Source organism: Aotus nancymaae, unplaced genomic scaffold (genome assembly GCF_030222135.1).
Source record: "Aotus nancymaae isolate 86718 unplaced genomic scaffold, 86718_ANA_hifiasm-v0.15.2.pri h1tg000006l, whole genome shotgun sequence".
NCBI classification, from domain to species: Eukaryota; Metazoa; Chordata; class Mammalia; order Primates; family Aotidae; genus Aotus; species Aotus nancymaae.
The window spans coordinates 1,901,008-1,926,799 of NW_026988417.1; the positions used below are offsets into that span (position 1 = coordinate 1,901,008).

General features: G+C 53.6%; 1 protein-coding gene across 1 annotated transcript in view; it reads right to left on the reverse strand.

Moving 5' to 3' along the window:
- The window catches only part of LETM1 (leucine zipper and EF-hand containing transmembrane protein 1), a 38,810-nt gene extending 13,869 nt beyond the window's left edge, over positions 1 to 24,941 (reverse strand). Inside the window, exons 1-6 of the mRNA XM_012466888.3 lie at positions 24,860 to 24,941; positions 18,975 to 19,035; positions 12,298 to 12,748; positions 8,074 to 8,217; positions 6,198 to 6,335; positions 4,120 to 4,323 (exon numbers count right to left, since the gene is read on the reverse strand). Coding sequence (XP_012322311.1) covers positions 4,120 to 4,323; positions 6,198 to 6,335; positions 8,074 to 8,217; positions 12,298 to 12,748; positions 18,975 to 19,035; positions 24,860 to 24,941 — 1,080 coding nt within the window. The remainder of the gene's footprint in view (positions 1 to 4,119; positions 4,324 to 6,197; positions 6,336 to 8,073; positions 8,218 to 12,297; positions 12,749 to 18,974; positions 19,036 to 24,859) is intronic.
- Positions 24,942 to 25,792: the final 851 nt, after the last annotated feature.

Sequence of the window (25,792 nt, forward strand, 5' to 3'; positions counted from 1 at the left end):
GAGAGCGCAGCCCGCCGAGCCAACCCCGACTCTGCTTCCTGGGAGCTCTTCCTGCTGTGCAGAGGTGCTTTATCTTACTGCTTCTTTTCTGGTCGGAGAGCTTCCTTTAGTGGCGGTCTGCTGGTGACAGTCTTAGCTTCCCTCTCTCTGATACTGCCTTGGCTCCCCCTCATTGCTATATTTTTGCTGGTTATAGATCCTGGGTTGACAGTTCTTTTAACACTTGAAAAATAATGCTCCACTTCCTTTGATCTCCACAGTTCCTGACGAGAAACCCACTGTCATTCAGATTTTCCCCTAATGGTAAAGATGTGGTTCTTGGCCGGGCACAGTGGCTCATGCCTGTAATCCCAACATTCTAGGAGGCCAAGGTAGGAGAATCACTTGAGCCCAGGAGTTTGAGACCAGCTTGGGCAGCATAACAGTAAGACCTCATCTCTACAAGGAAAATAAACTGAACTAGGCGGGTGTGGCAGCGCATGCCTGTGGTCCTAGCTATTTGGGGGGCAGAGGTGGGAGGATGGCTTGGTCTGGGGAGGTCAAGGGTGCAGTGAGTTGAGATTGTGCCACTAGACTGCACTCCAGCCTGGGCAACAGAACAAGACCCCATCTTCCACCATCTCCCACCAAAGAAAGACCTGGGATTTATAAGTGAAACAACCACCGCACACATACACACACACCCCCCAACACACATGACGCCTCTCTCTCACTGCCTTAAAAACTATTTATCACTGGGTGCGGTGGCTCATGCCTATAATCCCAGCATTTTAAGAGGCCAAGGTAGGTGGATCACAAAGTCAGGTGTTGGAGACAAGCCTGGCCAACATGACAAAACCCCATCTCTACTAAAAGCCAGGTATGGTGGCAGGCGCCTACAGTGCCAGCTACTCAGGAGGCTGAGAGAGGAGAATCACTTGAACCTGGGAGGCGGAGGTTGTGGTGAGCCGAGATGGTGCTACTGCACTCCAGCCTGGGCAACAGAGCGAGACTCCACCAAAAGAAACTATCTGTCTTCAGGGTTCATTACTTTGACATTGATGTGTCTTGGTGTACATTTATTTGGATTTATCCTATTCAGGGTTCACTCAGCTTCTGAAATTTGCAGTTTCACATCTTTAACTGAGCCTGGGAAGTTTTCAGCCAGCCTTACTTCTTCAGGCAGTTTTTCAGCCCCGCTTCTCTCCCTTCTCCCCGGAACGTCGGGTAGCACACATGGCCGACGCTTGCTGCGGCTCTGTGCAATGATTTCTACTTTCCCCTAATGGTAAAGATGCCGTTTTGTCCGGCGGTCTGTCGTCCAAATGTGTCAGATAAACTATCATTTCATCTTAGTTTACCGGTTCTTTCACCTTCTCCGTTCTGCTGTTGAGCCCACTCAGGTTTTCATTTTGGTTATTGTATTTTTCAGTTCTAAGATTTCATTTGGTTCTTCTTTTAAAAAGTTTTGTTGGTATTATTAATATTATTATTATTTTAAGAGACAAGAGTCTCCCTCTGTTGTCCAGGTTGGAGTGTAGTGACACAATCATGGCTTACTGCCTCGTCAACCTCCCAAGCTCAAGCAAACCTCCTGCCTCAGCCCCCTGTGTAGCTGGAGTCATCACGCCCAGCTATTTTTTTATTATTTTTGTACAGGTGGGGTCTCACTATGTTGCCCAGTCAGGTCTCAAACTCCTGGGCTCAAGCAGTCCTCCCTCCATGGCCTCCCAGAGTGCTGGATTATAGATGTGAGTCACTGTGCCTGACCTTAATATCTTCTCTTAATATTATTAATATTTGATAATATCTTCTCTTAATATCTTTTCTTCTCTCTCTTTGCCAAGACCTATTTTTCACGTGTTTCCGTCTGTGGCGTTTGAAGCTCTGGCTGTCTGAGGCCAGGGTGCAGGGCCTCTGACCTGTCATCTCAGGGTTGGCGCCGGGTGTTGCCTGTCCTCATTCTCCGATACCTTCCTGCTTCTTGAACCTAAATCTCATTTCCAGTTTGTTGTAGCTGACCTCCTCTAGGGTGTGGTGACATGGGCAGTGGGTGCTCTAATTTGCACAGAGCTTGCACAATTGATGATCTGGAATCTATTCATCCCAGGGCCAAGCTAACAAGGCCAAGGCTGTTTCCACCTCCCTGTGGTCCAGCTTTCACGAGCCAACCATAAACCCTCATGGCTGTCTCCCTCCCTGCCCAGCCACACACGTCTCCACTCGCAGCACACAAGGCAGGCAGGCACCATCCCCACCAGCTTCCTGCTCCCCATGGGTGTGGAGGCTTCACGGAGCCGGGTGATGGGCAGCCGTGGGTAGCACGTTTCTCTCAATGGCGCTGAGCTCTCCATGCTGTCACTCGCTCACATCCACAAGCTAAATCCTAGGCGTATTGTAGAAGCGGTTGCAGCGCCGCCTCATGAGAAGTGCAGACTCCCCGCCTGGCCTCCGAAGACATCCTCGGGAGAGCGGTGCTGCTTGCTCCTGCTGGGAGCGGGTGGGTGGGAGTTCCGGCCCTCACAGTGCCTGTCCCGGCGGGAGGGCGGAAGCACCTCAGCGCCATGTCCCACTTGGCTCCCAGTGGCACCACAGGGGACATGGCCTTGTTCTGCTGGACAGTGGTCAAAGTCCCGAGTCTCCACGGGGCCCCCAAGGCCACCCCAGCGGTGGGGGAGTGCAACCGATACATTGTCAGGTGAGAGGGAAGCTCAAGCCCCCTGCCTGGTCTCTACTGACACCACAGGGGCTGGTCCCCCTCAGCCTTCTCTGACATCATCCTCACAAGGGCTGGGGTGCCTGCTGTGCCCCGGCGAGGGCGGGATGCAGGCTCCTCACATGGCCTTGCCTTGATTCATGTAAACAACCAGGCCTCAACCTGCTTACCACCGCGGCCCTGAACCTCTTCCACAGACAATGCCTGCATTCAGGAAGAACTCAACACTGCAAACAAAACCAAAAGGGAGAGCAAAAGAAAAAGACCTATGGGCCACCCGTTACTGGGGTAACTGACATGAACTAGGCTTCGTGCATTCAAGAAAACAAATGACAAGACGAAAACTTTTACCTGAGAACTGAAATCTTCAATTAAGAGCTCCCAATATGAATAAAAGAGTAATCGGCCGGGCACGGTGGCTCATGCCTGTAATCCCAGCACTCTGGGAGGCCGAGGCAGATGGACCATGAGGTCAAGAGATCGAGACCATCCTGGTCAACATGGTGAGACCCCGTCTCTACTAAAAATACAAAAATTAGCTGGGCGTGGAAGCGTGTGCCTGTAGTCCCAGCTACTCGGGAGGCTGAGGCAGGAGAATCGCTTGAACCAGGGAGTCGGAGGTTGCAGTGAGCTGAGATGGTGCCACTGCACACCAGCCTGGTGACACAGCAAGACTCCGTCTCAAAAAAAAAAGAGTAATCAGGCCAGGCACAGTGGCTCATGCCTGTAATCCCAGCACTCTGGGAGGCCAAGGCAGGCGGATCACTTGAGGTCCAGAGTTCGAGATCAGCCTGGCCAACATGGCAAAACGCTGTCTCTACTAAAAATACAAAAAATTAACTGGGCGTGGTGGTGTATGCCTGTAATCCCAGCTACTTGGGAAGCTGAGGCAGGAGAATTGTTTGAATCCAGGAGACGGAGGTTGCAGTGAGCTGAGATCGCTCCATTGCACTCCAGCCTGGGCAACAAGCCTGGGCAACTCTGTCTCAAAAAAAAAAAAAAACGAATAATCAGACCCAGGAGAGCAGCACCCTGAAAGCACAAAAGGGTGGGAAACACACAGGCGCTGGGATGGACAGGACAGGGCAAAGGGGCAAACAGACCCTCGACGAGGCCCCCGAGGGGAGGAGAGAGGTACAGAGGCAGTGTCATCAATGAGCAGGAAGACAGACACACCTAGGCCCGTTATTATAACACTGACAAAATCCAAACACAGAGAGATCCTCCGAGAAGCTGCCAGAGAAAAGACACCCGTCTTCAAAGGATCTGCGATCTGCACGTGGCAAGGGTGGCAAGGCTCCTAGTGAGCTTATTTTCGATCGTTCAGCAGCTTCCAGAGTTTCTACAGCGAGGACACGCTGCTTTTGTCACCAGGAGAAAAATGGTGGAAGGCCACAGCTGCGGCATGGAGTGTGGCCGCTCACCTTGTCGTCAGCCTTGATGGAGCGCAGCCGCATGGTGAGCTGGAATCGCAGGAAGTTGTTGGTGCCGATGGACTGCAGCTCCAGCAGCTTGCACAGCGCCACCAGCTGCGGCCGCGTCAGGTTGTCCAGGGTCAGCTCATCCTCAAATAACTTGGAAAAACGCATGATTTCCTCGTTGCTGGGCCTCTCCCCTGTCTCCCGGATCTGCGGAAATAGTCACAAAGGTCATCCCCGGGGCATGTGCCCACCCAGCTCCCTCCCACAACCACCCACATTCCCAAAGGGTGCTGCCTCTTAGTCCTCAGGAACTCAAACCACACTGACTTCTTTTCTTTTTTTTTGCAGACAGGGTCTCACTCTGTCACCCAGGCTGAAGTGCAGTGGCACAATCTCAGTTCACTACAATCTCTGCCTCCTGGGTTCAAGTGATTCTCCTGCCTCAGCCTCCCGAGTAGCTGGGATTACAGGCGTGTACCACCACGCCCGGCTAATTTTTGTATTTTTAGTAGAGATGGGGTTTCACCACGTTGGCCAGACTGGTCTTGAACTCCCGACCTCAAGTGATCCGCCCACCTTGACCTCAAAACGCTGACTTCTGGCTCCAGTACCCAGCTAGCTGAGGGAGAGGCAGTACCTGGCCCCTGGACCTCTCCTGCCTGAGCCAGCACACCCGAGGCTGCTGTGTCTGCTGCGGGGGAGGCCGGGGCCCGCCGGGGCCCACCAGCTGCTGCGTGCAGGTTCTGTGATCCTCTCTCTGCCACAGAAGCGGCCAGGACCCTGCTGCTCTGGGATAGGAAGAGGCGCACCTGTGTGCACCCGCACCTCCCAGGGATGACCGCTTGGGCCTCAGGAGTGGGGAGACCATCTCGCTCTTCAAGGAGAGCTAGAGTCCCTCAGCGCAGGTCACTCAGGGCCCTCTGGGTGACCCTCTGCAGTTCCTCCCACCTGAGGGACAAGCCACCAGCTCAGTCTCCTCCAAGAGCTGGGGTAGGAGGATCCCTAGCAGAGAGGGCAGATGAGGGAGAACAAGCCCGACTTGGTGCCCAACTCAAATTGTAACATGCAGGACACCAGCTCTGAGACGAGGTGGCAGGCGCGCTCCTGGGGGCCACCCTACACAGCACAGCCCAAAGCGGTGACTGCAAGCATGTCTTTCTTGGCAGCGGGAGGCCCAGGAGAGCTTGGGATGAGCTCCTCCTTCTGCTCTGCAAGGCGACGCGTCCTGGGCGAGGCTCCCAAAGCATGACTGTCCCCAGGACCTCTTGCTGGAACCAGACTCACTCCTCGGGGGGCTCAGCAGCCCCATGGCTGTGACACCTCCTCTGAGAGGCTTCTCTGTGGTTAGACCTCGGCCTGGAAGTCTTTTCTGTCAAGGGCCAGACAGCAAGCATTTCTGCCTTTGCAGCCATGGAACCCACTTGCCTCTGTGCCGCAGCGGAAAAACACCACAGATGATAAACACATGTGCCTGGAGTTTCTAGCCCCTGGTTTAAGCTCTTTCTGCACTTCAGACACATCTTTGTGACTCCAAAGTGGCACAAGTCCCTCAAGCCAAAGACACTGGCCGCGTCAGTCCCATCTAGTCCTCAGGGACCCTGTGTGTGGCACCCACCCTCTCTCCCATCCTCACCTCACTGGCCACACGACCACAGGAAACCTGGAGGACCGACCCCAGTCTCCAGCCCCCACTGCTCCTGAAGTCCAGGCCTCTGCCCAGCCCCTGGGACCTGGGACCTTCCTGACTGACTCCAGCCAGAGGGCGCTGCCCGGCAGAGCCAGCCCAGTCACCTACACCTCACAACATCATGGTGTCAGGCTCCTCGTGGGTCAGATTCTACTGCACCTGGACGGCTGAAGGGTGACGAGACATAGACACACATGATTCTGAAGGCTGATGAGGCGCAGGCACCACAGCTCAACTCACTGGGAGCTCATGGGGGCCAGACTCCTGACACTTCACCGGCCCCCGACTGAGCTGCCTAGGGGAGCTCTTCTCTGCTGAGCACAGCGAAGAGGAAACAGAGAAAGCAAGGAGGGGTCCCTGGTGAGGTCACAGGGGCTCAGACACATCACAGCACCTTCTGGAAAAACACGGAGAAGTCTTTGGTGGCACTGCCCTTGGCTGCCTTGTTCTTCAAGGCCATCTCCTCGATGGTGTCCTGGAGGAACTTGGCCAACTCCAGCTTGACCCGAAGCTCCTTCTTCAGCCTCTCCTCCTGCAAGGGCAGACAGGGCACTGCACTCCAGGCCCCAGCCTCTCCTGCCGGCCCCTCAACCCGGGGGTCTCCAAGACGGCGGGCTCAGGGGTGTACTCCGACTGCTCAGACTGTGGTTTGGACAACGAAAGCATCTCACGCCCGCCCCCAGCCCACCCCCAGAAACATTTCACAAAACACTGACTGTCATCTAAGTGCAATAAATTCTCAAACTCTTTTATTTCATAGTTTAAAAAAATACCCGTGGGAGGCTGAGGGGGGCGGATCACCTGAGGTCGGAAGTTCAAGACCAGCCTGACCAATATGGAGAAGCCCCGTCACTACTAAAAATACAAAAATAAGCCGGGCGTGGTGGCACAAGCCTGTAATCCCAGCTACTTAGGAGGCTGAGGCAAGAGAATCACTTGGACCCGGGAGGTGAAGGTTGCAGTGAGCTGAGATTGTGCCATTGCACTTTAGCCTGGGCAACAAGGGTAAACTCCATCTCAAAAAAAAAAAACAAAACAAAACCAGAAAAACAAAAAAAACCCAAGTGGGCCAGGCATGCTGGCTCATGCCTGTGATTTCAGATCTTTTGGAGGCAGAGGTGGGTGGATCACCTGAGGTCAAGAGTTGGAGACCAGCCTGGACAACACGGCAAAACCCTATCTCTACTAAAAACACAAAAATTAGCCAGGCATGCACACGTGTAATCCCAGCTACTTGGGAGGCTGAGGAAGGAGAATCGCTTGAACCCGGGAGGTGGAAGTTGCAGTGAGCCAAGATCACACCACTGCACTCCAGCCTGGGTGACGGAGCAAAATTCCATCTCAAAAAATAAACAAAACCCATGATCATACTTTCCAGAAAGGTCTGGAGAGGAAAGCGTTTGGCCTTCATGGGCTGTATAATCTAAAACAACTGCTTACCTCTGCTGGTGCATCACAGAAGCCACCACAGACAAGACATGTGACTCGGCATCACATTTCCCCACAGGACTCTACTGAGAACAACAGGCAGGGTCCTGATCTGGCCTGTGGGTTGCAGCTGGCTGACCCTGGCCTGGAAGGACCTCACAACTTCCCTACAGCATGAAGAACACTGGTCTAGAAAAACTGTATTTTAAAACACACTTAGCTGGAAGCAGTGGCTCACACGCATAGTAATGCCACTTTAGGAGGTCATGGCAAGAGGATTACTTGAGCCTAGGAGTTTGAGACCAGCCTGGGCAACATGGCCAACCCTGTGTAGCCGACCCTGTCTATAAAAAACAAAAAACATCAGTCGGGCATAGTGGCTCAGCCTGTAGTCCCAGCTATTCGGGAGCTGAGACAAGAGGATAACTTGACTCCGGGAACTTGAGGCTACAGCAAGCCGTGATCATGCCATTGCACTCCAGCCTGGGTGACAGGAGGATACCCTGTCTCAAAAAATTAGCTGGGTGTGGTGGCACACACCTGTAATCCCAGCTATTTGGGAGGCTGAGGCAAGAGAATCATTTGAACCTTAGAGGCAGAGGTTGCAGTGAGCCGAGATCACACAACTACACTCCAGCCTGGGTGACAGAGCGACTCTGTCTCAAAAATGAATAAAGAGAAACAAATCCAAACCAGCATCCACGAAATAATCACTGCACAGGACGACATGAAGATACATAAAGTCTCAAAAATATCTAGCACCTGAAACAGTCACGAACAAGGCAGCTATCACCGTGAATTTCAGACTCGTTGTACAAAAGCAGCTGAGCTGCTGCCGTTACCTTGATGGACTGGGTCTCAAATGTGGAGGGCAGCATGTTGGGGAAGAGCTTCACGGCCACGGGCAGCAGGAACTCCATGAAGGGCACCACCACAAACACGAGGAACGGCACCAGGCGGAAGAGGTCAGCGCAGATCCGGAGAAACTGAAGGGGGCGGGAATCCATTAGAGGGGACACAGCACGTGTGGGTACAGGAGCAAGGGGTGTGAGCATTTCTCCTATAATCGATTACAGGCACGACCTCAGGCAGTGACTCCCAGGACCCACTGAGGACGCCTTAGCAGACCGCTCCCAAACCCACTTCTTTCTCAGGGTCCAAAGCAGGTACCAGCAGCCTCCAGAAAAGCAGGATATGGTGCTGACACCAAGGGCCACTGGGTGCTCCAAGGCCACCAGCCAGCACCCTGGGCTCAGGGCCCAGCAAGTGAGGGCTGCGGGCTGAGGACTGGGCATAACTAGCGTGCTAGGGGTCACCAGGAAGAGCTGAGCCACACCTGCTTCTGGAGGGCACTTTAGAAGGAGGGCTTCTCTTGTGTTCCCTAAGACTACAGTACAAAGCAATCGTTAGGAAAAAACCCAAGTGTTTCCTGACATAAACAAAGTAGTGTTTGATGGCGTTAAAGAAACATCCAATTTGAAATAACCAGAAATCCTCGGGAAGCCTGAACAACTGGTGGAAAACAGCGAGGCTGATACTGCCCTTCCTCAGTGCTGCTCACTGGGGTCCCCTGGCCAAGGGACGGTGTAGTTCCTATGTTTCCACTGGCTACAAGTGAGCGGTCCCAGGGAGACACCCTGAGAGCAGCAATGTCCTCCTCCTCCTCCTCCTCACCTCTCTCCCCTCCTCGAGCTCATGGAGCCAGCCTCCACTCTCATGGGCACACAACAGGGGCTGCTCACTTTCCCATCTGTCATCTGTAGGAGGGGAGAACCCTGCCTTCCTGTACATTCATTTTTTCTTTATTATCACCCTGGACCCACGGACTCCTGTATTTTTTCACCAACTTAAAATTTATGGCTGTCTTTATTTCCAAATGGTGCCATATCTTTAAAGCTGGGACATGTGTTTTTTGATATGCCCTGTTAATTTTTTTAGCAGTTCTACTGAGGTCTAATTTACAAACCATAACATATTCACCTATTTTAAATCAATTTGATGATTTTTGGTAAATTTACACATTGTGAAACCATCACTACAATCCAAATCTACAACTTGTTTGAGATGGCGTCTAGCTCTGTCACCCAGGCTGGAGTGCAGTGATGTCATCTCAGTTCACTGTATCTCCACCTCCCTGGTTCAAGCGATTCTCTTGCCTCAGCCTCCTGAGTACCTGGGATTATAGACATGAGCCACCACGCCCAGCTAATTTTTTAATATTTTTGGTAGAGACGGGGTTTCACCATATTGGCCAGGATTGTCTCGAACTCCAGACCTCAGGTGATCTGTGGCCCTCCCAAAGTGAGCCACTGCACCCGGCCAAGAAAATAACTTCTTAAAATGTTTGTAAACACAAAAGCAGAACTACAAATCCCATCCTTTTAGAGCACATTTAAGCCCACAGGATTATCTTTACAAAGGAAAACTGGTGCCCTAACCCATGGCTGCGTGCAATGGCTCACGCCTGTAATCCCAGCACTTTGGGAGGCCCAGGCAGCAGGACTGCTTGAGGCCAGGAGTTTGAGACCAGCCTTGGCAGGATAGTGAGACCCCCGTCTCTACAAAAAAATTTAAAAATTAGCCTGGTGTGGCAGTGTGCGTCTGTAGTCGCAGCTACACGGGAGGCTGAGGTGGGAGGATCACTTATGCCCAAGAGGGCTGAGGCTTCAGTCAGCTATGAGGGTGCCACTGCACTCCAGCCTGGGTGGGAGAGCAAGACCCTGTCTCAAAAATAAAAATAAGTAAGTAAATAGCAGAGCCCACAAAAATGTCATATAACCCCCAAGAGCTAGAAACCACGAGGTGTTCTTGCGAGGAAAGGATGGAGCAGACAGATGAGGCTGTGCCCGGGAGGGTGGCCTCGATTCCCAAGCAGGCTGCACCCTCTGCGGCCCACGGCGTCCCCTGGCACTCACAGAAGCAAACAGCATCTGTGCAGAAGAAACTAGCTCACCACCTACTCCACATGAGGTTTACCCCTCTGAAGTGGATTCCACCTCTTTTAAATTAAAAAGAAATTAATTGAAAAACTAATTGAGCTTCTAGAGGTAAAAACATGGGGACTGAAAATAAAAGCTCAGTGGCTGCATGAAGCAGATTACTTCAGCTGAAAGGAGAATGAATAAAATGAAAAGGAAACATCTAGACTGCAGCCCCGAGACAAAGAGAGAAAACGAAGACTCTTCCGAACCGTGAAGGACAGCAGGAGCTGGCGCAGCAGAGGCCAGGCCAGGAGCTCCCGAGAGCCGGGGCACTGGTGAGCGAGCAGGTTCTACGACAGGCGGCAGATGTGGAACCTTGGGGTCAGGAGCACAGATCCCAACAATAAAAACAAACTCACCCAGAGGGACACAGGCAGCCCTCCAGACAGACCTGGAAGCAGTAAGACAGAGAAGGCCTACGCCAGCCCCAGAGACGCCACTATGCAGATGCAGACCCTCACAGGAAACAGAGCGGGCTGGCGCAGGGCATCAAGAGCGTCTAGGCATGGAGTGGGCGGAGGTGTGTGCTGAAAACTGCCGGTGGGAAAGAGTGAAACATGAGCAGACGGTGTTGCAATTTGGTGGCAAGGCGCCTATCCACAGGTGTGGTGTTATGACAGGTATTGGTTCCTGGCTCAGCTGCCCTTGTCACAGGCTTCCGTGATAACGTCAGGTGTGTCAGGCCTCCGGGCAGGCCTCTGACTTCTCTACCCTCCTTTCACTTGCCCTAAGGCAGGTCACTAATCTTCCCAACTTTCTGATTATGGGTTTTAAGACCCTCCCTAAAGAGGTTCCAGCAAAGGAATGGCGGTGAAGGAATGCCAAGGTCATAACCCAAGCGGACTGGGTTCAAGGAGCTTCCAGAAAGCTGAACATGTAGGGTTCCCGAGGTTGGCACCCCGGGAGCCACGGCAGCTCCATGCCCCTTCCCCGTGCATATCTCGCTTGCGGTCTCTTGATCTGTATCTTTTACACCATCCTTTATAGAAAACTTGTAAACCTAAGTGTTTCCCTAAGTTCTGTGAGTCAGTCCAGCAAATTAATAGAACCCAAAGGGGGAGGGGTGTCACACCTCACGTACCCCATAAATACATATACCTACTACCTACCCGCAAAAATAAAAAATTAAAACAATTTAAAAACAAAGAGGGGGCGGGACACAGTGGCCCACACCTACAACAGCAGCACTTTTTGAGGCAGGCAGACCACTTGAGGACAGGAGTTTGAGAGCAGCCTGGCCAACATGGTGAAACCCCTCTCTACTAAAAATACAAACATTAGCCGGGTGTGGTGGTGATGCCTGTAGTCCTAGCTACTCAGGTGGCTGAGGCAGGAGAATCACTTGAACCCAGGGAGGCAGAGGTTACAGTGAGCAGAGATTGTACCACTGCGCTCCAGCCTGGGCGACAGAGTGAGACTCTGTCTCAAAAAATAAAAACAAAGAAGGGGTGGTGGGACCCTAACTTGAAGCCAGTCTGTCAGAAGCTCCGAGCGGTCTGGACTTGAGGCTGGTGGGGGGCATCTTGGGGACGGAGCCCTCACCCTGTGGGATCTGATGCTATCTCCAGGTAGATGGTGTCGGAACTGGGTTAGAGGACACCCAGCGGGTGTCTGCTGTGTGATCTTCCGTGTTGATGACTGTTGTGGTGGAAGGTAGAGGAAGCATATGGGTAGAGCGAGGTTTTCCTAGGCAATAGATTTTACTGATTTTTTTTCTCTATCAAACAGAAAGCAAGCCCTAAAAATATTTTTCAACCAACCTATACAGTGAAAAGAATCTGGGCACGGCCAAGCACAGTGGCTCACGCCTGTAATCCCAGCACTTTAGAAGGCCGAGGTGGGAGGTTCGTTTGAGCCCAGGAGTTTGAGACCAGCCTGGGCAACAGAGTGAGACCCTGCATCTACAAAAAAATAATTAGCCAGGTGTGGTGGCACATGCCTGTGGTCCCAGCTTGGGAGGCTGAGGCAGGAGGATCGCCCATGCCCAGAAAATCGAGGCTGCCCTGAGCCATCATTGCGCCGCTGCACTCCAGCCTGGGTGACAGAGCAAGAAAAAACAGAAAGGACTGGACAGGTCCCCATTACCTGCCTGCGCTCCCGGCGGGTCAGGGTGTGGCCGTTGAGGATGCGCCAGAGCATGCGTGCCGCGATCTTGGTGTCGATCCACAGCAGGCGGAAGCCATGGTAGTAGTGCTTCAGCTCGTCCAGCACCCTCTGCCCGAGGGACTTCTTCACCACGACCTCTGCGGGGGGGCTGTACACAGGGCCGCCTTCCTCCAGCTTCTTGTTCTTGTCCTTCAAGGACTTGAGGGACTTCTCTACTACCGAGTCATCGCTGACAGGACGCGAAGAGTGCCAGCCGCGCACAGGAAGGCACTGAGGTCCCACAGCCACAAAACCCATAGAGCTGGGGGTCCACGGCGCTCTCGACACCGTGCGAAGGCACTCGGGCCTCAGAGTCCAACAGCCAAGGTGGTCGCCTCTGAAGGACGGGTACGTGGGGTGGATGGGAGCACAGCAGCCCAATGGAACGCTCCTTGAAAGGGAGGAGTGAAAACAGTAGTCAGAGCCAGTACCAGCCTTTGACAGCTCCAAACACCAACAGCAGCAAAACTCATACGCCTCGCGCCACATCATGCCACAGCCACACACAATCCCACCTCCTCCCTGATGTCTGCACTGCCCCCGGGGAGCCCTTCAGAAGGGAGACCAGGACAGTGCGCAGCCCCTCAGCCCCACGCAGTTGGACGGCAGCACGGGCGCGCCGGCCCCCACAGAAGGAAGGGCAGTCAGACACAGGCACAATCGGCAGGGCTGGATCCCTAGGTGGGCCTCAAACCCCACGCCCCGTGACTTGGGGAGGTAGGGTGCATTGTTTTGGCACTTCATGGGGAATGGGGTGCAGAGTAGAGAGTCTGTTGAGTTTGGAGGTCCTCTCTTCCAACAGGTGACTTTCTGGAAAGACCCGTGGCTCTTGAGCAAGTCCTACAGATCAGCAAGGGCACTTGCTCACCTCATCCCCACACCAGCTGCCACAGACACCAGCGCAAAACAGCAAACTCCAAAGAATCAGGCCCAAGGCCCATCTCCTCCTCCACCCACCCGCCCACTGTGTCCGGGACCAGCAGGCTCTCAGCCCAGAGCCTCTCAGCTGGCCCCCTGCCTGGACATCCCTAGCTCACACCCTTGCTTCACTGAGACCTCCCTGACCACTCCACCGCTCTGCTCTCCTAGTGGGTGCCCTGCTGACACCTGGCCGTCTTAGAGACCAGATGCACACTGTGTGCACCGCACCTGCCTTCTCCCCACTGGAACGTGGGCTCCCGAGGGCCAGACACCAGACCTTGCAGGTGGTAGCGGGAGGCTGGCACTAACCCAGACCCATCTCGGTCCACGCTGCATTGGTCCCAGCAGCCACCTGTGCCATATCCACCCAGAGAGGCCGTGAGGAAGCCACTGCAGCCTGAGCTTCTGCAGCACAGACTGTGCCTGGCCCAGAACCTAGGGTTTGTGTGCAACATGGAGACTATGGTCTGACCGCAGGGCAGTGCTGTGACACCACTTACAGTCCAAAATTGGAACAGCTGACCTGTGTCAGGCCCCTTCAGGCTCACCATCGCCTGCATGTCTTGCCTGGCACACTAGAAACTCCCCTGCTGCTTGGGCACAAATCCCCCGTGGCCCCAGCTCACCTCAAAGGCCACGTGTGTCGCACATGAGCTCCTCCTGCCTCCATCGGCCCTCCATGCCTGGCCTGATGCCAGCAGTGAGGTCGAGCTCCAGAGCACACTGTTGGAGCTTAAATTCTAGCTCCACTACTTACTGCTGTGTGACCTTGACTGAGTAACCTAACCTCTCTGTGCTTTGGGAGCCTCCGTCATGAATTTGTGTTAGCAGATACTAAGTGCCAGGATGGTACCTGCAACATGGAAGCGCGCGCCACCAATGTCCCGACATGGCTGCTGTGATTACCACCCCCTTGCGGCATTGGAGAAGCCACCGATCAGGGCTGCAGGCCAGGCGGAGACTCCAGACCCACTGTCTGTTTCTCTGATGGGGATTCTGGAGACCTGCAGGCACAGGCCTGCCTCAGCCGCAGCCCAGAGGGCAGTGCAGCTGGCACAGGGCACCACCAGCCCAGAGCAGCTTTGAGTGAGCACGCATCTGGATCAAAGCCTGAGTGGCTGGGGCTCCACTGTGGCACCAGTCATGGTCTGGGGACCTCCCCCAAGAACTCTCCCAGGCTTGAAATCTTCCCTCAGTTACAGACATGTAAACCCAACACTGACCTCACGGAGAGGTTCTGAAGAATACAGGAAACATGGAAATACACATGGAAAGTGCCTGGTGGACACCAGTGAGGCCTGGGAGGGGTGGGGCAGAGGACAGGCACCCCGCCCTTGGTCGCCTCCCCAAGTCCTGTGAGGGCAGCTCCAGGCTCTCTTTCAGGCCCTGGCCTAGCCCCACCCAGCATGTCTCCAGGTTCTCCCCAGCTCTGGGGTCACCTCTGAGCTAGGAAAAGGCTCCAAATCCAGGCAGCCCTGAGTCATGGCATGCCGAGAGCCAGGCCACACAGAATGCAGCAGAGCCCACGCAGGCTCAGCCTGCCCCCTGACCAGGCTGGCTGCGTTCCTTCTGTGAGGTGGCTTCACCTTCCAGTGTGGGTGATGACAGAGCCCATGCACAGAACACAGCTCCACCCTGCATCAAGCTGAATTACACAACTTTCCAACCCTCAGTTAGCAAGGAAGATGGTGGCTTCCGCAAGAAGGCATGGCGCCAGCAGTCACAGGGTATCGACAGGTAAAGACGAAGACTTGGAAAACCAGACCAGAGAAGCGCAGGGTGGACTCGGGGAGCGCAGGGAGCCATGCAGAGCTGGGCGTGCCCGCAGGGGGCCTGGTCCTCACCACAGTAACATCCCCCAGCAAATCCCAGCAGCTGGTGGTACATGCCTGTAGTCCCAGATACTCAGGAGGCTAAGGTGGGAGAACGGCTTGAGCCTGGGAGACCAGGCCTGCAGTGAGCTGTGACTGCACCACTGCACTCTAGCCTGGGCAAAGGAATGAGACCTCGTCTCAATAAACAAGTAAATAAATGGGATATTCCCAAGTGGTTTCATGGGTTTAATGACATTTCAGTTACAATCCCAAAAAGACTGTTTTAGAACTGAAACATCTAAACAAGAAATCAAAGGAATTTAGGAGGAGGATAGACAAGAAATCAAAGGAAGGTCCAGAGAGATGAGGTTTGGGGGAACTGGTCCCCTGGAAGGAACACCTGCTGGAGAACTCACTGAAGAAAATGGTGGCGGCAGCAGCCAGGCGCGGTGGCTCACACATGCAATCCCAGCACTTTGGGAGGCTGAGGTGGGTGGATCAGGAGGTCAGGAGTTTGAGACCAGCCTGACCAACACGGTGAAACCCCGTCTCTGCTAAAAATACAAAAATTAGTGTAGTCCCAGCTACTCAGGAGGCTGAGGCAGGAGAATCGCTTGAACCTGGAAGGTGGTGGTTGTGGTGAGCCGAGATCATGCCACTGCACTCCAGCCTGGGCAACAGAGTGAGACTCCATCTCAAAAAAAAAAAAAAAAAAAAGGAAAAGAAAAGAAGAAAAAAGAAGAGGGCTGAGACGGGCGGATCACCTGAGGTTGGGAGTTTGAGACCAGCCCGATCAACATGGTGAAACGCCATGTCTACTAAAAATACAGAATTAGCCGGGTGTGGTGGCACATTCCTGGAATCTCAGCTACTTGGGAGGCTGAAGCAGTAAAATCGCTTGAACCTGGAAGGCAGACTTTGCGATGAGCCGAGATCGCATTGTTGCACTCTGGCCTGGGAAACAAGAGCGAGATTCCGTCTCAAAAAAGTTAAATTAAAAAAAAAAAACAAAGAAGAGAAATCTAACGGAAAGCTAAGGCTGATGCTGCGGCAGTGGCAGGGCTGAGGGAAGGCCTGGTGAGAGCGCACACAGAGACGGGACTACGCTGGCAAACAGAGGCTTTGTCAGTGCCTACAGCAAACACCGCTCGTGTGCCCAGGGACTCCAGCCGCCGAAACACTCCCTCGTGGCTCTGCTGCTTACGGCAGCACTCTCCAAATCCATACAGCTGAAGGTATGTTTTAAGGAAGGCCATGATTTCACATGTGAGTTGTTTTTACTTTAGGGAATTAAATCTCAGGAACCACCAGACAGAGAAGGTTCACGGCTGAGATGAGATACATCAGCAGCCTTGAGTGAGCAGCCAGAGGGCCAGGGCTTGGAGCAGGAGGAGGGTGTCTCAGTCCTGCTGTCCCACACAGGAAGCAGGAAAGTCGGGAGAGGAGATGAGCACTATCGTGACTTTCTGAACTTGAGCGCCCAGGAGAGAATGAGAATCTCTCCTCACACAGGCGAGACTAAAGTGAGGTGGATGCCGGGTAGAGGGACAGCATGCAAGAGCATGGCAGCCTCAAACCAAGCTCAGGACAGGGGCTGCAGGTGCTACTCCCTCCAGGAAGCCCTCTTGGCCTGGCCCGCCAGCCTGGTGGCACCATAGTCTCTATGCCGCGCTGTCACCACGTGTTGATATTACTTGCCATCTTGCTAGACTGTGATTGCCACAGGGAAGGGCTAAGCCAGAGCCGGGCACGGGAATGCCACACCTGCACCCCGTGGTTGCAGGCACCTGCAGTCTGCTGTGTGTTCACAGATGGATCCTGACGCCCACAACACTGCCTGGCGCATCCAAAACACCTTTTACAAATATTATTTTTAGTAGAAAGCCATGAAAAATGGCAACTGTGTGAAGAATAAGAGAGACTGCAAAGCAAGTGCACAAAACTGTATGCAGGCTGTGATTAAAACTGCATGTGCTGGGCCAGGCATGGTGGCTCACACCTGTAATCCCAGCACTTTGGGAGGCCAAGGTGGAGAACTCACCTGAGGTCAGGAGTTCAAGACCAGCCTGGCCAACATGGTGAAACCCTGTCTCTGCTAAAAATACAAAAATTGGACGGGCGCGGTGGCTCACGCCTGTAATCCCAGCACTTTGGGTGACTGAGGCGGGTGGATCAGGAGGTCAACAGATCGAGACCATCCTGGTCAACATGGTGAAACCCCGTCTCTACTAAAATTACAAAAAAAGTTAGCTGGGCATGGTGGCGCATGCCTGTAATCCCAGCTACTCAGGAGGCTGAGGCAGGAGAATTGCCTGAACCTAGGAGGCAGAGGTTGCGGTGAGCCGAGATCGCGCCATTGCACTCCAGCCTGGGTAACAAGAGCAAAACTCTGTCTCAAAAAAAAAAACAACCAAAAATTAGCCAGGGGTGGTGGTGGGCGCCTGTAATCCCAGCTACTTAGGAGGTTGAGGCAGGAGAATCGCTGGAATTCAGGAGGCGGAGGCTGCAGTGAGCCAAGATTGCCATTGCACTCCAGCCTCGGTAACAAAGCAAAGACTTTGTCTAAAAAAACAAAACAGGCCAGGTATGGTGGCTCACACCTGTAATCCCAGCACTCTGGGAGGCTGAGGCGGGCGGATCATGAGGTCAGGAGTTCAAGACCAGCCTGACCAACATGGTGAAATCCCATCTCTACTAAAAATATAAAAATTAGCCAGGCATAATTCCAGCTACTCGGGAGGCTGAGGCAGAAGAATCGCTTGAACCCGGAAGGTGGAGGTTGCAGTGAGCCAAGACTGTGCCTGGTAACAGAGTAAAACTCTGCCTCAAAAAAAAGAAAAGAAAGAAAGACAGAAACAACACAACTGTATGTGCTGGGCGCCGTGGCTCCCGCCTGTAATACCAACACTTTGAGAGGCCAGTTTGAGACCAGCAATATAGTGAGATCCTTTCTCTACAAAAAATTTAAAAGTTAGCCAGGCAGGGTGGCACATGTCCGTGGTCCCAGTTACCCAGGAGACTGAGGCGGGAGCATCCCTTGAGCTCGGGAGTTTGAGGCTGCAATGAGCTATGATAGTGCCCTGAGCTCCAGCCTGGGTGACAGAGCAGGAACCTGTCTTGAAAAAAAGAAAAAAAAGAAAACTGCATGTGTTAAAAACCAGATACATTCCTTAAAGTTCAGAATAAAATACAGTGAAGTACTCACTTAACATTGTCCATAGGTTCTTAGAAAATGCAACTTTAAGCAAAAAGACCTATGAGAAAACCGATTTTCTTTCTCATCCAAAGTTCTAATAAAACGTTACTCGAGAACCTTAAAGCTGCAGTTTCTGCCGGGCACGTGGCTCACACCTATAATTCCGGCACTTTGGGCAGAGCCAGAAGGATCACAGGAGGTCAGGAGTTCAAGACCAGCCTGGCCAACATGGTGAAACCCTGTCTCTGCTAAAAATTCAAAAATTAGCGAGGCAGAGTGGAGCATGCCTATAATTCCAGCTACTCCGGAGGCTGAGGCAGGTTGCAATGAGCCAAGATTGTACCACTGCACTCCAGCCTGGACAACAGAGCTAGACTCTGTCTCAAAAAAAAAATAAGTAAAAGTTGCAGTTTCCAAGAACCTACAGACATTAAATGAGACTTACTGCAGCCCAAACTACTGACAACACCTGCAACTTGCCCCTGAGATTAGGAATGTTTACTCACTTCCGAAATTCACTGAGGCATGTGACAATCATTTTCAACATGGAAAGATAAAGGTTTAAAAGAAACAAAGAACAGGAAAATAGGATGCACAGTTTCCCTCAAAAATCAAGTCACTCCTGACTCTCCACCATTTTCAAGCCCTGTTTTCAGACAGGTGCAGAGTGATGCTGATTTACTCACAGGCAGCTCCTCAACCCCAGGGTGTTGGCACAGCTGAGATGAGCAGGATCCCCTGGACTACCTATAACAGAAACGGGAAAATAAATACGTAGTAAATCAGGGATTTATACCGATGTCTTTTTTTGTTCTTTTTTTTTTTTTTGAGGCAGAGTTTCTCTCTTCAGCCCAGGCTAGAGTGCAATGGCATGATCTCAGCTTACTGCAACCTCCTGGGTTTAAGCCATTCTCCTGCCTCAGTCTCCTGAGTAGCTGGAATTTATAGGTGCCCACTACCACGCCCAGCTACTGTGTGTGTGTGTGTGTGTGTGTGTCTGTGTGTGTGTTAGTAGAAATGAGGTTTCACCATGTTGGCCAGGCTGCTCTCAAACTGTTGATCTCAGGTGATCTGCCTGCCTTGGCCTCCAAAAGTGCTGGGATTATAGGCGTGCACCACCATCCCCAGCCTTTTATTCATTTTTATTTATTTATTTGACTTTGCCCAGGCTGGAATGCAGTGGTATGATCACGGCTCACTGCAGCCTTGAACTCCTGGGCTCAAAGGATCCTTTTGCCTCAGCCTCCCAAGTAGCTGGGACCACAGGTGAGCACCATCATGCCCGGCTAATTTTTGTGAGGGGTTTCGCTTTGTTGCCTAGGCTGGTCGCCAACTTTTGGCCTCAAGCAACCCTCCTGTCTCGGTTTCCCAAAGTGTTGGGAGGCCTAGACAGGTGGATCACCTGAGGTCAGGAGTTCAAGACCAGCTTGACCAACATGGTGAAACCCGGTCTCTACTAAAAATACACAACTAGTCGGGCATGGTGGCACATGCTTGTAATCCCAACTACATGGGAGGCTGAGGCAGGAGAACTGCTTGAACCTGGGAGGCAAAGGCTGCAGTGAGCCAAGATCGCGCCATTGCACTCTAGCCCGGGCAACAAGAGCGAAACTCACTGTCTCAAAGAAAAAAAGTCTGAAAGAGTACAGATCTCTTTTGTAGAAACCTCTGTGTGTAAGTTTCTGGAAGCCAGTTCTGAGTGTTGGAAGGTTTCAGAACACTGCTAAGTGAAGGGTCTGCCCCAGTCAGGAAAACAGTATCGCAAAGCAGTCCTAAAGAAAGACGGGGAGCCCCAAGTAAACCCCGGCTCTAAACACCCCAGGAGGGAGGCCAAGCACCCTACCAGGTGGCACCATCCCCACTCACTGCAGTTGGCTCTGACGGACACATGACCTCTATGCAGACAGCCCTACAGAGCAGGCAACGATCCAAAGGGGCAAGATCTGTAAGAATTACTAGAACCATAAGCCGGGCGTGGTGCTCACGCCTGTAATCCCAGCACTTTGGGAGGCTGAGGTGGGTGGATCACCTGAGGTCAGGAGTTCAAGACCGGCCTGGCCAACATGGTGAAACCCCGTCTCCACTAAAAATACAAAAATTAGCTGGGCCTGGTGGTACGTGCCTGTAATCCCAGCTACTCGGGAGTCTGAGGGAAAAGAATTGCTTGAACATAGCAGGTGGAGGTTGTAGTGAGCTGAGATCGCACCACTGCACTCAAAAAAAAAAAAAAAAAAAAGCTAGTGGAATAAGCCATTTCTTGTATAAACAACAGTGAGGAGTATATAGCACATTTTAAGGATTTGAACATTTTTTTAAGTTCCTATAAGCATAGAGTTCATTCATACTACTGACATTCAGGGCCCATTGTGATCAAACCTCACACTAGGAACAAGACAGGTACAGGAGCAGCAGGGCCAGAGGTGCCAGGTCAAGCGGTGCCAGGAGCCAGCAGGTGGCACCCTGAGGTGCCCAGTGGCCTTGACCCTACAGGCAGTGGGGTGGCAATGAGTCCTCAGCCAGGTAGCTGCAGGAGCAGCTGTAAGTTGTGGGGAGCTCACTCCGGCCAGCTACGAGAGCCACCGTGTGAAGAGGAACAAGATGGGGAGGGCAGGCACCTCATTAAATAGGAGGTCACTCTCATACTCCCATGGGGAAGGAAATTCCCACCATGCACCACATTTAGGGCTTGTAACAGTCTGGTCTGTAAATTGGGAGCTCAGTTAAGGGGAAGATGTTAGCTATGTCCTCATACACATCAAGTTACAAGTTACAATTTAAAAGCACAGTGCAACTGAGCATACCAAGACCCTTCTCGCTCCAGCTGAGGACCAGCTCTGGCCCTTACCTTTCTCCACATGAAGAGGGCGCAGTGCATTCTCCGCTATCTTCCCCGCATCATGGCACCTTCGGCCCCCCACCCCTGCCCTGGCCAGCTCCTGCGCCTCAAGGGCTCAGCCCAGCAAGCAGACAGGCTGGCAGGTCTCCCAGAGCTCCCTGATCTGCCCCCCAGTGATCCCACTTTCTAACACTTCCTGTCCCACTGGCTCCCTTCCTAGGCTCTTCCCAAAACCTGTTCTGAAGGCTTCTGTCCCCAGCTCTCCAAGGAACCCACAGTAAAGGCCGTCCAGGGTGATGGGGATCACTGCTTCATGTCCCTCAGAAGCACAGACATGATCTGTGGCCAGGCCCAGCCGGGAGCCCTTCTGTTCTTTTTTTCCAACACCAACAATTCTCCAACTGGGAGTCCGCCAATTTAATTCCACACTGACACTACCCAGAATTAGGGCAGACCCCATAGGGTAAGGGCTCAGTCCCACAAGACTGCCCCCACTCCATGTGCCCAAGCTACCCACACTTCAGCTGACTACAAAGTGGGGGGTTCCCATAACCACTTTGGTTTTGAAAATTCACTAGAATGGCTCAGATGTCAGCAATGGGTTCTACTTACTATCACAGTTCATTATAAAGGGTATCCAGGAACAACCAGAGAGAGAGGCCAAGACACCAAGGCCAGGGAGGTCCTAAGCACAGGATCCTTGGGTGCTGTGGAGCGGGTGCACACCAGTGGGAAGCCTCACCAGCCTGCTCACCCAGAAGTTCTCATCAAGGCTTCATGACTGATTACAGCACTGGCCCACTGGCCATGGGGACTGAACTAACTCGCCAAACCCTCTCCCCTCCCTGGGAGGGGCAGGAAGTTCCCACCCTCTAATCACAGCACGCTCAGTGCCACTTGAATCTAAGGGCCTGCCTGGAGTCACCGCATTAGCATAAACTCAGGTGCAGTGATAATGAATAAAACAAGACACTTCCAAGCTCATGCCTGTAATCCTAGCATTTTGGGAGGCCAAGGTGGGGGAGGATTGTTGCTGAGCTCAGGAATTCAGCCTGGGCAACATACAGAGACCCTACCTCTATAAAAAATCAGCAGCAGGAGGATTGCTTAGAGGCTACAGTGAGCCATGATCAAGCTACTGTACTCCAGCCTGGGCAACAGAGCAAGACCCTGCCTCAAAAAGCAAATGAAAAAAGACACTCCCATCATTCAGGAAAGTTCCAGGGTTTTCAGCCCTTAGTGCTGATGCCAGGATCAGGTCAAAGACTAAATGTATTTCTTACCATTACATACCTTTCTTCACCACCACTCCTGGGAGATCCTCCCTACCTGACCTCCACCTCCTCCCCAAGCGCCCCCCAGGTCTGATGGACTCCGCACAGTCAACACCTCCAAGAACGCTCAAATCGCTTCCCCACTCTGCTGTTCCCCAAGTCTTCTCCAGTTTCAACAAATGGCTCTGCTGTCCCCAGGCGGCTCAGGCCAGAGGTCACCTCTCCCACATAGCCCTTAGCGTCAACCCTGCTTCTACTCATATATCGACTTCCTTCCGAAGAGGACGATGTGGAGAGGCAGGAGAAGAGTAACTGGTAGCGGGAAACCTGACCAACGCCACTTCAGCCTACTAATCAAGGTCGACATCCACAGTGACAAATCGTTCTGACAGCATGGAGCCTTGATGTGACGTGATGAGAACGCTCCACCTCTGTGGGCTTCCTCTCGAAAAATCATCTCTCCCAGCTTAATTATGAGGAAACATCAAGAAATACCAGTAGAGCAGCACCTTACACCCCATCTGAGCAGCCCTCCTCAAAGCTGGCAAGGTCACTGCACACAAGGAAAGCCTGAGACAATCAAGGAGGGCGGTGCAGATGGGTCCCAGGACAGAGGAAGGCCCTCGGAGTGAAGAATGGGAGAGAAAAGAACACCTGAAGAAGTGATGGACTTCAGTGAACAGCAACAGGGCCATCAGCTGTGACAATGAACTTTACTCATGTAAGATGCTAAGAGCAGGGGCCTGCAGACCTCCACTCGGTGTACCACTCATAGGGGTTCAGGAACCTCCTCCACAGTCCAGCCCTGGGTCTCACTGGCTCTGAAACCCCTACTGTTCCTACAGCACACCTGCTGTCTAACCCATTATCAGCCCCTCAGAGTCCTTGTCACAAAGCACAGTGATAACTACAGAAGACGTTTGTGTTCCTGAAATGACAGAACGACACATAAAAAGCTAATTATTATTTTTTGCCAAAAACCTGTGACATAAGCATGAAGTGGCAAAAGTACTTTTATCACCATCAGGAGGTCCAGAGAGAGCTCTAGCATTTAATACAGCAACTAGAAAGATCAAATGCTGAGCTTCACCTTCAGACTGTGCATTACCACCACTCAACGCCCTCCCACCACTCCAAAACTCTCAGTGGCCAACCAGCCATTACTGTGAAAAATGACAAGAATGGGGGCTGTGCACGGTGGCTCACGCCTGTAATCCCAGCACTCTGGGAGGCCCAGGTGGGTGGACTACTTGAGATCAGCAGTTTGAGACCATGCTGGCCAACATGGAGAAATCCCATCTCTACTGAAAATACAAAAATTAGCTGGCCATGGCGGCGGGCGCCTGTAATCCCAGCTACTCGGGAGGCAGAAGAATCGCTGGAACCTGGGAGACTGAGGTTGCAGTGAGCCAAGATCACATCACTGCACTCCAGCCTAAGCAACAGATAAGAGACTGTCTCCAAAAAAAAAAAAAAAAAAAAAAAAAAAAAGAATTGGGAGGATACAGGCAACTTCAATCTATCTCTCTGGGGGAAGGGGGAAAACAGAGAGACAAGAATTGAAGCTGGTGGCTCCTGTAATCCCAGCACTTTGGGAGATCAAAGCAGGAGGATCACTTGAGTCTAGGAGTTCAAGACCAGGCTGGCCAATATATCAAGACTCTGTCTCTACAAAAAAATTACCAAAAAAAAAAAAAAAAATTAGGTGGGTGTTGTATGGCCCAACTAGCAACTTGGGAGGCTGAGGCAGAAGGACAGCTTGAGCCCAGGAGTTTGAGGGGTAGTGAGTATGACTGCACCACTGCACTCAATTATTTTACTTGAGTCTCTCTCAGCAAGTTTTACGTTTATTCCAATTTTACAAATAAGGACATAAACTGAGATAAGTTGGTTAATTAGAGAAAGAGGGAGGAGGTGGGCACCCCCTGGGAGAGCATTCGCTCCAGACAGCTCCTTCGGCTAGGGTGGCTAAGGCCACGCACCTGAGGACCCTCCCCGGAGCCGGAGTCCACGTGTCCCGAGTGCAGGTCGCGGTTTAATCACACCGCAGGGGCTGGCATCACCTCGTCGGTGACGGGCGCGGAGGGCTCCCGCAGCCCACCAGGTCCCGCCCGCTGCCCACCCAAGGCTCGTCTCGGGGACCCCAAACGTGGCTAAAGGGCACGGCCGTCCTGGTGCGTGGACCGCACGCTCCACCCAGCTTACTCCCGCAGGGTGCGCCAGGGCTGCCCAGCTCGTCAGAACTTTCCCAAGCCCGTCTGGGAGGCAGTGACCCGAGGGGACCCGGCCGCCTAAGGTCAAAGCGCGAGGCAGAGGCCCAGCGGCGCCGCCCGGCCCGCAACGAGACCAGGGGCCCCAGGGGCTCCCGAGACCCGGACCGCCGGGCCCCCCGCATCGCCGTGACAACCAGCCCGACCCCCGCGCCGGGAGCCAGCCCCGCCCTGGGGCGATCACCGCTTACCCGGCGGGGCGGTGGCCCGAGGCGACGGCCGGAGGCGGGCGGGCGCCCGGCCGCGGCAGCTCCTCAGTAAGATGGACGCCATGTGCCCGGGCGCGGCGGCCGCTCCGGCCTCCTGCGCTGCCTCCTCCTCCTTCTCCGCCGCGGCTGCGGCTCTTCGCCGACCCGGCGGCGCCTCAGGCCCGGCCCGCGCGGACGGTTGACGGCGCCGGTTGACCCCGGACTGCAGGCGCTCAGCTCAAACAACCGGCACCGCCGGCGGCCTGGTCCCGGCACAGACGTCCCGAGGCGCGGGGCGGGGCGGCCAGGCCGCGGCTCCCATTGGGCCCCTCGGCGCCCGCGACCGGCCAGGTGAGGGGCGGACCGTGCCACCGCGGACTACCGGTTCCGGCGTGCACCGGGCCGGCCCGTACTCTGGCGCGGACTACCGATCCCGGCGTGCACCGGGGTATCCCACACCGTAAGGCGCGGACTACCAATCCCGGCGTGCGCTGGGGCGGAGGGCTCCTCGGGGCGCGCTGCATCCTGGTTCCAGTAGTTCGGTAGACGCCCGGGCTCGCAGCGTGGCGGCCGCTGGAGCTGAGGGAGCCTGCTGCGCTCGCGCGGTGATTGTCGTTTCGTCTCCGAGCGGTAGCAGCAGCGGCTGTGTCCGGATCTTTTCTGGGACCAAGTCCTGCACCCACGAGTAGAAAACGGCTCCTGGGAGCTTGGCGCTCCAAGGGCAAGTCAGGGGACGCTGGGACGGAGGGTCGCACTCGGCCGTGGTCTCGCGCCGGCCTCCCCCTGCTCTGTGGCTCTGCCTTCTGCGGCTGCACCCTGACACGCGCAGCCCTGAGTGCCCCTTCCGGCGGTACCACGCGGCGCTCCCCAGGGGGTCCCGACCACCACTGAGGGGACGGGAGCGCAGGAGCCCGTCCCGAAGGACAGAGCCATGCC